The sequence below is a fragment of the Rhizophagus irregularis genome, chromosome 8 (assembly GCF_026210795.1).
Source record: "Rhizophagus irregularis chromosome 8, complete sequence".
Lineage (NCBI taxonomy): Eukaryota > Fungi > Glomeromycota > Glomeromycetes > Glomerales > Glomeraceae > Rhizophagus > Rhizophagus irregularis.
In genome coordinates this window covers 1673472-1685709 of record NC_089436.1, presented here as the reverse complement: position 1 = coordinate 1685709, position 12238 = coordinate 1673472, and the positions used below count along the sequence as shown (strand labels likewise).

General features: G+C 36.5%; 6 protein-coding genes across 6 annotated transcripts; 5 read left to right on the top strand and 1 right to left on the bottom strand.

Annotated features, from left to right (window-relative positions):
* Window positions 1-93: 93 nt before the first annotated feature.
* On the top strand, window positions 94-1313 carry OCT59_028271 (uncharacterized protein). The gene is made up of 4 exons (XM_066147178.1): window positions 94-461; window positions 522-832; window positions 902-1010; window positions 1101-1313. Exons 1-4 carry the CDS (start codon window positions 401-403, stop codon window positions 1238-1240), a joined length of 621 nt encoding a protein of 206 aa, XP_065993914.1. The 5' UTR covers window positions 94-400; the 3' UTR covers window positions 1241-1313.
* A 984-nt stretch (window positions 1314-2297) lies between these two features.
* Window positions 2298-4195, bottom strand: OCT59_028270 (uncharacterized protein). The gene is made up of 4 exons (XM_066147177.1): window positions 3149-4195; window positions 2998-3080; window positions 2691-2900; window positions 2298-2624 (listed from the first exon to the last, which is right to left on the bottom strand). The coding sequence occupies exons 1-4, from the start codon at window positions 3273-3275 to the stop codon at window positions 2553-2555; spliced, it is 492 nt and encodes a 163-aa protein (XP_065993913.1). The 5' UTR covers window positions 3276-4195; the 3' UTR covers window positions 2298-2552.
* Window positions 3890-4198, top strand: OCT59_028269 (uncharacterized protein; the record flags this gene model as incomplete). Its single annotated transcript, XM_025324118.2, has 1 exon — window positions 3890-4198. The coding sequence occupies one exon, from the start codon at window positions 3890-3892 to the stop codon at window positions 4196-4198; it is 309 nt and encodes a 102-aa protein (XP_025188047.2).
* Window positions 4199-4622: 424 nt separating this feature from the next.
* On the top strand, window positions 4623-6550 carry OCT59_028268 (uncharacterized protein). Its single transcript, XM_025313211.2, has one exon. It carries the CDS (start codon window positions 4710-4712, stop codon window positions 6375-6377), a length of 1668 nt encoding a protein of 555 aa, XP_025188046.2. The 5' UTR covers window positions 4623-4709; the 3' UTR covers window positions 6378-6550.
* A 442-nt stretch (window positions 6551-6992) lies between these two features.
* Window positions 6993-8732, top strand: OCT59_028267 (uncharacterized protein; the record flags this gene model as incomplete). Its single annotated transcript, XM_025313210.2, has 2 exons — window positions 6993-7839; window positions 8176-8732. 2 exons carry the CDS (start codon window positions 6993-6995, stop codon window positions 8730-8732), a joined length of 1404 nt encoding a protein of 467 aa, XP_025188045.2.
* Window positions 8733-9508: 776 nt separating this feature from the next.
* Window positions 9509-10371, top strand: OCT59_028266 (uncharacterized protein; the record flags this gene model as incomplete). The annotated part of the gene is made up of 2 exons (XM_025309943.2): window positions 9509-9637; window positions 10015-10371. 2 exons carry the CDS (start codon window positions 9509-9511, stop codon window positions 10369-10371), a joined length of 486 nt encoding a protein of 161 aa, XP_025188044.2.
* Between the last annotated feature and the right edge of the window lie 1867 nt (window positions 10372-12238).

Here is a 12238-nt window from a genome sequence, read left to right as displayed (position 1 = left end):
TTACCTGTAACTGCAGTCAAGTACATATTTTTTCGCAAGCACAAACACAAGCACATATATATAAACACTATGTCTTCACAAGCTTCTTCACCTGCTTCACCCGCCTCAATAACAGAAGAAATTCCCACTAGAACGATGTCAGACGTCGATTAAGGATTTTAATACAGAGGAGCTTATCGAATATTTGGGGAGGAAAGACCTGAAGCTCAAAGAGTCTCACTTTAAAATTTTACGAAAGGAAGAAATCACCGGTCTAGCCTTTCTCAAGTTAACTAAAGAGGACTTTCACAGTATTGGCCTCACATTAGGTCCAGCAACAGTTCTTGCAGAATTTATCGAAGGTCTCAGTCAGAAATTACGAAACTATTCCTCGCTTAAAACTCTCGACGACCTGAAGGAAATGTTACGTAGAAATAAGGTCAATGGGGAAGATATAACAAACATCAAGCAATTCACTCCTGGTAGGTGATTATTTTTCGAAGCTGACTAGATAGCTATATTAACTTTATTTTTCTCTGTAGTCTACGAGGAGATTAGTGATGAAGATAAGGCATTCGATCATTGTATGGAGGACATTATCTTAAAACTTTCGAACGTGGAGACCATGACCGATGCTAACGAGGCAACACGCTGTGAATTTATTTCAGCTATATTACATGCGTCAATTGCCATCGCTAAAAAACTCACCTCTCAAGATATATTCATAGTTTTACAAAAAGATATTTCTGGTGAAGATGCGACAGGCCGAGTAGATTATGCAATCAAAAGTCTAGAAGAACTTCTTTGCATCACCGAAGGGAAACCACGTAATATTAAGATTGGATATGCGCAGGTAGGACGGTTTGTCTTCTTAGTCTACTGGTTTTGAAACGACTAAAGAGTGATGTATTATATTTCTTAGAATCTGGCGCAACTTGAAAGTGCGTTCCAAACAAATAAGAAAAAACGAACAGCGGATCAAGCGTTTAATGAAGATTATTTCGACTATCTCTATGGCATTGTGACTACAGGTACGGAGTGGCATTTTATAATATATACTCCGGATGGTATATACTCTACGAGTGGAAGTGAATACCAAATTAATCTCACAAAGTCTGCAGTTAAAGATAATCCTGAATTACTTCGAAGCAATGTAAAAAGGGTAATCGGCATAATTGTAGGGTTATTGAAGGATCGGGTTAGTGGAGATAGTTCCCCAACTAGCAAGAGGGCTAGGATCAAAAAATTTATCAAAAAATAATATGTATTGCAGGCTACGTCCCGAATTTGTATTTATTTTTTACATGTATTAATAAAAATTTTTCTTCGTAAGGAAAAACGTGTGATTTTTATTATTTTGAATATATCGCATATTTTGTAAAAAAATAATGACAAATTCTCACTCCATTGATTCACTAAGAGAATTAAATGCTAAACTCTTAGTTGAGATTGCAGAGCTTAGAATGGCGAATGCCTGATCTTAAAAGAAAGTTAGCCAAATTTAAGTCCGAGAAAGTTGAGCTTAAGGCCGGACTTGCCGAAGCTCTAAGACAGGCTATGGAAGAGAGTAAGAAACGTGATGCTGAGAATGCAGAACTCAAGACTAGAATCGAGATTCTTGGCCAAGAATGTTAGGCGTGATTGATGAGTTTAAAGCCGAAGTGGTGAAACTAAGGGATGGCGATGAGGAAAGCAAACAGCCAACCAAAGATATTTCCGAAGTAGTTGTCAATGTGCCTAGTTCCATTACAGATCAGTGTAATAAGGCGCCATCTTGTTTGAGAGATCAGAAGTTATCGGAGGATAGGAAAATGGAAGCTTTCGCACATAAGAAAAGTGTTAGTGATGGGATAAGGCAACGCAATAGGGAGAAGAAAATTCAACGTGAGTCAACTGTCCCTTCCAACTTATTGCTTGTTACAGAAATTTCTCTAAGAAATGATGAAATCGAAAGTAGCACAAAAACCGTTTCCTTGGGAAACGATCAACAAAAAACTACAAGACTGGAACTTAAGCTATTCTGTTGACTATATGTAGTTTGTGAAATAACTTACGGGGAAAAGGGCTACTATAAAAAGTTTTTATTATGGATACAGTGATTCGAAATATAGTACAGTAAAGTTAATTAGCAGATGGTTAGATAATAATACTGAGTAGAAATATCCCGCTCTCTACCATTTTTTACATTCATTTTTCTTAGCCAGCCAGCTTTACAAAAATATAATAAAGATTTTACTTCGAATTTTTTAAGCGTGTGTGCATTTTATTAATAAAGTTTGCCCACATCGGGCTATATGAATAAAAAGAATGACCGGTTTATATACAGTATGTATTTCATGCAATCTACTGTTTATTTATTTATTTTTTATATGAAATTTATTACTTACAAAGGTTATGCTTTAACCAATATAAATACACAGCTTAGCAAGTTAGCAGAGACCTATTATTATTAAGCAATAATTTTTTTTCACATAAATTTGTAGTGATTTGCGAGAAGAAGTTTCCCTAAAGCCATACTCTTAATTCTTTCATAATAAAACGAGCGACATTGGCCCTACAGGTGAATTTTTCGTTTATCTTTTCAAAAGGACGACAAGTACAACAAGAATCACGAGAATTACAATAATATTCATATAATTCCAATTCTGTAATTGACATAATTTAGATTAATCAAACAACAAAATTATTCAATATGGCTCACAAATTCTTACCTCCGAATTTATAGCAGGTTCGCGTTTAATTGCAATCTCTTTATTTACGAGCTCAAGTCCGCCCTCGATCAGACCGAGTTTGCCCTCAAATATTTTATTTGTGACTGTAACCTCTTTGTTCATTACCGAGATTTCTTTATTAACGAAATCGAGTTTACGGTCAATGTCTTTAAAACCTGCATTCATAGTTTTTTCCAATTTTTCCACCGCCTAAAAAATCAAGATGTTATTATGTGAAACAGGTGGCATCATTTATAAATGAACTACTGATATAGTATGCTGATCAGATAAAGGTTACTGTACATACTCCCATTATTCGGAAAAAGTAAATTAAAAAAGATATAAACGATCCTATCACTCCAATAACTTTAACGAGAGCGTTAAAGTATTCTAAAGATATAATATACAGATTATTGATATGTTGACTAGCAAAGAAACGGCGCAGAAAACTTTTTTACCATAAATTCTTTTCGAGACTTCCCACGATTTCGCGTACCATGTTTGTAAAGCTGGGTTAGGTTGACCTCCCTGTTGTTGATTAGGTTGTTGACCTCCCTGTTGTTGATTAGGTTGTTGACCTTCCATCGGTTATCGGTACCAGTTTATTAATTTTGTAGAAAGGACAAGACATGATTTAATTTATTTATATTAAAATTATGTCGGATCTTAAAAATAATGGTATTTATAACCGTTGATTATAATGAACCGCAGTATACAGTACTTCGGAAAAATTATTGCCGATACTAGAAACCCAGACATGGTTGGAATTTGGAAATTTCTTTTTTGCTACTCTATAGTTAACACATTTTAAGTATATTATCGGATATATAAAGCTATGCCAAAACATACAATCCGAGATTTAGGAAATGAAACCATACGTTTCAAATGGATATTTACGTAATGACCTGTAAGGCAAGAAAAATAAATAAGTTATTTGGGTTTGAATATGACCCCATAACCCTAAAGAAGGTCCAGCGTATCACTTGTAATGCTGATAGTATTTCAAGACTCAAAAATCCCCAAATCCAATACATTATAGATCAAGTTAATTCGAAAACGATCACTAGTGATCACCAGAGTCGTGTGAACAAAACCTCTGATACCATGGCTACTACTTCAACTAACGATTCAGACGATATCTCTAGTGACACCTCAATGTTACAGTTTATTTTGATGAGGAGGTTTTTAAGGAAGAAGGAATGAATGAAGCGATTGAAAAAAAGTCTGAAGTAATCGCTAAGACACCAGAGGCGCAAGCGAAATCCTTAGTTTCAAATGAAGACTATTATGATGTGTATTTTGATGAGGAGGATTTAAAGGAGGAAGGATCGAACAAAGTTAAGTCAGAAGATGATAACGATTCTAGTGATTCTGAAGAGGAGATGCCAGACGATTCGGATGATGATGGATATAATGGATATGGCGGATTTAATGAATATGATGAACGTGATACGATAGAGGTTATTATTATCGTGATGGAGGTTACGAAAGGAAAACCTCCCCAATGATGAGTCCTATTATCTCTCCATTTCTTTTTTCGAATCACGTTGGTGGCTTAGATATTAACGTCATCTCTATATTCGTCATGTGGGCCGATCACCTGAAATGCGCAGAAGATATTCGGTAAAATTCTTGCCGAAGAATAGGGGCTGTGTGACGTGGATTCGCATATATATTCACATTATTTTTTTTTTTCTAATTCGATTTGCATTTATTTTTGCATGTCATGTCTCCGGCCACGCTACTATCATACTGACAAAACAATAATCGGGTATGGATATTTTTTCCAGCAATCATTATTTCGCATATGGGATCGGGATATCTATGCTAATCATGAAGTCATTTTTATCGATTTGCAGGGGATTAACGGAATGACGAAATGCAGTGCGTAATTGCTGGTGAAAATCCGGGGAATGTTTTCTCCTACGAAATTTACAAGTGATATAAAAACCCGTCTTTAGCTTTAGCCAGCAAGATAGCTATTTTTTTTCTGGCTACAAGCGTGGTAAGTGGGTAGGTATGGAGAACCAAGAGAGCTCAGTTAATTTGGAAGCGATCACTGCTGATGAAATCAATATGGACCCAATCGGCAACACACAAAGAAGAGATATTTACGAAGTGCAACCAAGACGCAACAAATCCCTTAAATCAATTGCGTTAAATATATTAAAGTATCTTCCAGAGGACATTCTTCGTGAAGAGCCAGATTTTTCATCGATTAAATCCAACAACACTATCCCGGATTATGGGCCGTGTGGAGAGTGTAGTACCCCCATTTTGGCAGAAGATCCACCTAGAGCGCTCGTTTTAAACGTTTGTGGCGATATGATCCATTGGACTTGTGCGAAAACAATGTATAAAGATGGAACATTACTTTGCTCATGTGGTAAGGCAGATAATAGTGATCCATTATTACCTTTCCAATACAGCATAGTCGATTATGGAGGTAGAGAAAAGAGCAGTATTTCGGAATCTGAGAGATCCTCTCTTATTAACCTTAGAAACCTTGGATATAATATCCTCAAAAGTCTCGAAGATAAGACTGTTAGAGATATTGATTTCCCAGAACTAGGTTCATGCTCTGAATGTGGCAATGACATTTTAATGTCCCCTCTCAAGGCGTTCACATACCTCAGTTGCGGACATATTTTTCACAGACTCTGTATCGAAAATAGACTTTTTATTGGCACTCCAAGCGCATGTCCAGCCCCCGACTGTGGAAAGAGTGTGGACATCTTAGATAAAGCTGGTATCATTTCCAATCCGGATCCCAGAATGACCTCCCAATCGAGTGGAATTTCACCTTCAATGGGAACGTTTGCCCTATCTTCACCGCCTATACGGATGTTAGGGATCGAGGGTCCAGTAACTCAGCAAGACAAAAGTACTTTGAGATGCGCTAAATGCTCTGAAGACCTTTCTTCGTCCCTCCCTCCTCTAGGCTTTCTTCGAATCGCCCCTCAACCTCAAGGTCCTTCGAAACCGCTCGTATATTTAACCTGCAAGCATATTGTCCATTACAACTGTATCGATAATCCACGAAAGCTATGCCCTATATGTCCATCAACTAATGATACGGAAACTGATGATATGGAAACTGACGACGATGAAACAGTAACCAACAATTTTGAAACCCAGGGCTCGAGTACCACGCAGAATAAACGTACTATGGAACCTGCTTCTACCGAAAAATCATCTAGCAAAAAGCAGAAGACCTTAACTAATGTCGGGGAATCACCTACTCTGAAAAGGCTTATCAAGGAGTTAGCAACACCAAGCTCTGCATCGAGTACCACTGATACACAACCCACAATCGCAGACCGAGGCAATCTTACTGATTTATATAATGCGATCCTTACAGCTGAAGAAAAAAATAGAGCTACAAATCAAGAGATTATTTTGCGATATTATTCGTTTGGGGAAGAACTTGAAAATATGTTTGATAGATTCAAAAGTCTCCATAGAGACCGTAAGGCTCAGAGAATGCTCGTCAAAGAAGTTACAAAGCAACTCCCAAGCGATCTATCGAAAAATACTATTGAGAAAAGGATAGAAAGAGCAAGAAAGATTTATGATTTATTTAGCACCATTGGGTTTGAAAAGATACAGCGGGTAAAGACCCCAGTGTCGCATATCTATGGATTAAGCTGGGAAGATATCGATACTCTTGGAGAGAAATTTAGATAGGCTACTGCGCCACAGTCACGTGATTTTCTGACGGGGCGTCAGAGAATTTGAAATCCAAAATATATATATTTGATAATCCTTCCCTTTAGATTATTTTCGCCTGTCAATTAATTAGCTTTGCATGTGCATATCAAATAAAGTTTTGTTCACATAGTGAACTTTTTCTCCTTTTTAATCTCCTAATGTTTTTTAATGTATGCTATATGCGGAATGATGTCTGTATAATTTTTTATAGGGCCGACCATCTCATGACTTATAGAAACTCATCAGCTCCTGGAACTCTCCTAGAACTATCGAGGAACTGGTGGGGATCTCATGTGATACGATATACAGTACATCATGCCACAAACTGATTTAGCCGAAGATGCTGTGCATATGCATGTAAATATAAAATCCGAAGGGATATGACCCTATATAAATCCCTATAATCGAATAAAAATGAATTTGAGTTTAGTAATATGTAGTCCCACCAAATCGGCTACAAATCGATAAAGTTGCTTATAAATTTGAATCCGATATTTATTATAGTATAATATTGCTAAATCATCTAAAATTGCTAAAATCGGCTAAAATCAATAAAATCGTTATATTCTGTTATTCTACCAAAACGCTAATATGGATTTAGATAGTAAAGCCTATTCTAAGCTAATTGATGCATGGAATACTCATGGAGGCTCTGAAGATTATAGAAGAATACTTGAAAGATTAAGCCCTTTAACAAAAAGACATGATCACGAAACACCAGAAATGTGGTGCTCTCGTATTCGTGATCCATTTAGGAAAATACTAGAAGATAACTATTCCAGGGAAATCCTTTCTAAGAATGGATATATTACGATGCATGGAAATTTAATTGAAAGAAGTGATAGAGTCCATGGTCTTCCATCAAATTACATATATTGTAGTGTATGTGACTCCTTAGTTTTCATATCTGAAAATGGCCTTGATGGTCTTGCCATAACCTATCGAGATAGCCACTTGAAAAGATGTATTTCTGGAAATACTATTTCGAATGAACATGCAAGAAGAAATGAAATTCTCAAATCTATTGATAGAAGGGAATTTCAGATCTGGCAATATAGACAATACATATTACAAGAAGAGGCTAAAATTAATCGTCTCCAATTGGAACTTGCATCCCAATCTCTTTCACACTCAGAGAAGGATAAATTGGCATCGATATCATATGATTATGATTCTCGTACAATTGGCTATGAAACATACACACAGGTTAAAACAACTATGGCAAAAAATACTATCCCAAGTGCTCTAAAATTCGAGCCAGTTTATATTACTAATACCGGGCAAGAAATGATTTCGCCAGTTTTACATCAATCATCAAATTGCAAAAGTAATACAAGTGAAATATTTATCTCATCTCGGTATGCTAAACAAAATAACTTATTACCATCTATAGACCATCTTAATCGAAACGGAGTACCCGCATTAAGATTGAGAGATGGTACAAAAATCACATTCGTTTAACTGGTTTAACTGACTGAGAAATATATTAATTATAGACTATTGAAGATTAATATCATTTAGCTAAAGGCGCAATGTATAACTTATACTTTATTTTTTTACGCTATATAATCTGCATACATGATCGCCTAGTATAATTGTGAAATGTATCACCTGCATTTTATGTGGAATATGCATGATCCATCTATTCTGGGTTAGATCCTCCAATATTGTATAACTATTTTAATAAAGTATTTCAGGAAGATCAATGAAGCGATCTTGGGGATCTTGATTCCTAAATACTATAATTACGGCTTTGAAAATTTATATGCAACAGTTATCCAGCGAGCTTACAGGAATTACAAGAAGAGACCTGAATCTTTGGCAAAACAGATTTGGGAGGCGGTGAGGAATGATAGTACTCCTGACATATGGAAGTATTTAGGTATTATTCATCCAGATGAGTATTATTATTATATTAATGGAAAACTAATAAGATATATCTGGAAAGAATGGCATTTTAACATGCAATATAATGGTTATACCCTTTATACTGCTAGAACTTGGGCAGAAGAGAAACGAGAACAATTAGCGTACTGGTTAAATTGGTCAAGCTTTGAACTTGTTAAAAAATTATTACAACAAGAAGGTTATGAACTTCTTTCTGGTGTATTTGAATGGCCTATCATGGTAAAATGGACACAGAATCCCAAATATTATCTTGATACTGAAGAAAATCGCATTTTTAGGTATTTTGTTAGAAAGGATATGTTGGGACCACGTGACATAGAATCCATAAAAACCTATAGTCGGCTAACTAGTGACTGGTGGTATAAATATAAAGTATGGTTAGAAGATTCTCAAAACAAAAAATGGGCATATAGACGGTGCTAATCAATGATGGGAAAAGATCGGCCAGACACAGTTTTCTTACAAGGCTTCAAGTATTCGAATCTGTATCATCTGTGCTATATAGGAAAATGTATTATATTAGCTTTTTTCAATAAAATAATAATATATTGTCCACCCATGAAATGTACCACCTGCAGGTTTATGCAGGAAGGGGTAAAATATTACGATCTGCCTATTCTAGATTAACTCCCGAATAATGTAATGCTAATCTTACTAAAATAGCAATATGCCAATCTGTATTAATTGCATTGTTACAAAACATAAGTATACGCGTCTCTTACCAAAAAACAAACTCTAGCGCGTCTCTTCTTATTTATAAAAGGCCATATATCATAGAGGGTAAGTTCGTTATACGTATTTCTTGCGAAGTGCCTTATCAGCTATTTTTGGGTTTTCTACCTCTAACAAATTAATAAAACATGTCTACTTCTACATCTTTTTCAAACCGCTCCACGTTGGCTGAAAACTGGGATACTGAGACCCTCATTAATTTTTTACGCGATCTGAACATAAATCTCGATGAGGACGATTTCAAGATCCTTCGTAAAGAGAAAATAGATGGTCAGATCTTCCCAGACATGACAGAAAGAAAGTTCATGAAGGATGGTATGAAGTGGGGACCTGCTATGAAGCTTGAAAAACAAGCTAAGATATTTAGAGAGAAATCAAGAGTCTCTGAAAAAGGCAAAATCGAATACTTTTGGCTCTTTCCGTGTGGAGTATGGTCTCTTCAGCATTTCATATCCTGGTCAACCAATATGTTTGGGCTTACCGAAAGAAATGAGGCACATACAGTATTTTACAATACCTTATATATTTTCCGTGATGATCCGATGGCCTCGCAGGAGATTCACGAAGTTGTTAGAAATCTCTTACTTAAGAAGAAGGTATGTGTTTCTATTTTGCAGGCCCGAATACACATTTTTCAGATATGGTATGTTAGGTACAAGAAGCTTTCGCTTGGGGATATATAAGCCCTCGGTTATTGCAGTGTTTTAGCATATTCATTCTGTTAGATGTTGTGAGATTATTTGGCGATACTTTTTATTAAAGGTCTACTGTTTCTGGAGGAGGATTCGGTTATGTACCTTCCTTTTGATAAAAGTATACTGAGTAATATTCCGTGTTTGGGCAGATGGGTTCATATAGGAGCATCCCATATGGTCGTTACTTCTAGTATCACCATTCTAAAAAATATTATTTTTTTTATTTCATTATCCCCCAATGATGATACTTATTACTGAGGGGGTTTACTTTTATATAGGTTAGTGGAAAAAAAGGTCGCAAACCTTTAGCTGATACTTCTAACCTGCAAGAAGAGATAATAGAGAAGCCGGTCTCCTCAAAGTCAGATTCATTAGTTTCTTCCACCCCTATCGCTAAAAAACGAAGTATTAGCAAAGTTTTGGATGCTTCTGCAGATATCCCATTACGGGATGATAAATCTATAGACATTTTGGAGATTTTAAAGACCGCAGTACGTGATTTCGACCAAGGTATAATAGCACTAGGATCCTCCCGCTCATACAAAAGTTCCAATCATTTCCACAGGGACAGAATTCGAACATTATATCAAAGTTCCAAGAAAGTACATACGATGCAGAGATGTACCGGGTCCTAGTGAATTGGTTAAGAAAGATCCATGGATATGAGATCACTGGTCAGTGGCACCTCGAACAAGTTTGTGATGATGGGGACTACTATCACCTCTATTGCGACCTAACCATAAAGAAGCCTGAAAATCCCCATCTGGAAGCTCTTCTTGAACTGTTAGCGACGGCTTCAATTTCAAAATTGGATGGGCATTTTGAGCAAGTGTTTAAGTATAAAGAGCAACTCCATCCCCGAGAGATCTGGATTGTACACTTCTCCCGTGAAGATTATGTTGTAACTAATCCGTATTGGCCATCTGAGAAGCTTCAAGAGAAGGGATTAAATGTCGTCCATTTTTGGCATGACAGGGACTTTAAAAATGTTCGGATGAGCGCTAGGTTTCGGGATACTACTGACCAGTACTGCGAAATTATAGATGAGATAATTCTTTAGCTTTAGCTCCTTCGATTATGGATGTACTATTATTTTGTATTATAATAAAAACTGACCCTGGTGGTCGATTTCACAAACATATATTCTCATGTACTATACAATATTTTTTCTTGGCAAATTTCGCTTACGGGCCGTGAGGGAAAATCACATGACCGATCGTTCCCTCAGGGAACTGTTTTTTATTTTTGAATATTAACATACTAATACTACATTACGCAAGCATGCAATCTGAAATAGATGAGACCGATTCATTGAAAATATGCATTGCCAGGCTCGAAGTCGAGAATGCCGAACTTAGAAAGAAGTTTGCTGAGATTGAAGCCAGGAATGCTGAGCTTAAGGCCAGAATTGCGAAATTGGAAGATAAGCAATTACAAAACGAAATAGTTAAAAACTTATTATCTGTATCACGAAAGACGTGATCATGTATTCTTGGCAGATTTCAGCCGGGACACCCCTGCCAAAATCACGTGAATTTTTTGCCAATCGGAGTTTTCTAGCAGATCCCCTATCTGATGTGACGCAATCCGTGATATTGGCGCGTAGCAAAGCACCTTTGGGGGAAATTCTCAAAATTTTCTTATAAAATTTCTGAATCTATAAAATTCTCAAAATTTTTTATTAGCTACGGCCAGTAACAACGACCGGTATACTAACACCATCTTTTCACGTATATTACTCAAAGCAACTTAACCAGCTCCCTCATTCCATCAAAATAGATGTATGGCGACGTCTTACTTCACGAAAACATCCATTATCAATAGAACAGGCAAGTAGTATCCATCCCGAAGTGGAAGATTTGTTAAATAAGGCGGTTGGAAATTATATTAAGCAAAAAGAGCATCAGAAGATGAAGCCCATTACTAGCGACTGTGAAACTTCGTTAAGGCAAGAAAATGAGGAATTGTGTATATCAAAGCAGGTATTGGAAAAAAAGATTGAAGAGCTTCTCGAATTGCAAGAGCAGTATAAGTCTCGTGAGGTAGCTATGACCAGGTCTTTGGAGGAGAGTGGCGAGAAAGTCACCCAATTATCAGATTCGATAGCTTTATTCAAAAGTATAATTCCTGATACGAAGAAAGCTATTGCATCGGCAGAAAAGTCCATTGACATGTTAGAGAATAAATGCCAGCATCAGGAGGATATTATTTCTGTTAAGGATAGGAAAATTATCGCTCTTGTTGATCAGATCCTTTCTAAAACGGAGCATAGTGATGTGACTATAGAACCGGAAATATATTCTAACACTCATGAAAGGAAATTATGGGCGAAGAGGCATAGTGAATCTGAACATGATCTAGAAATCCAGAAAAAATATACATTTCGTCTCACTTCATTAATAGCTTTGAGGGGGGATTCTATTCATTAGCTAGGGCACTTTTTTCAAGAATTTGGTCCCAGCCGAGGCGTATCCTATGTGGGTGTTCGCGGGGTACTGTTAA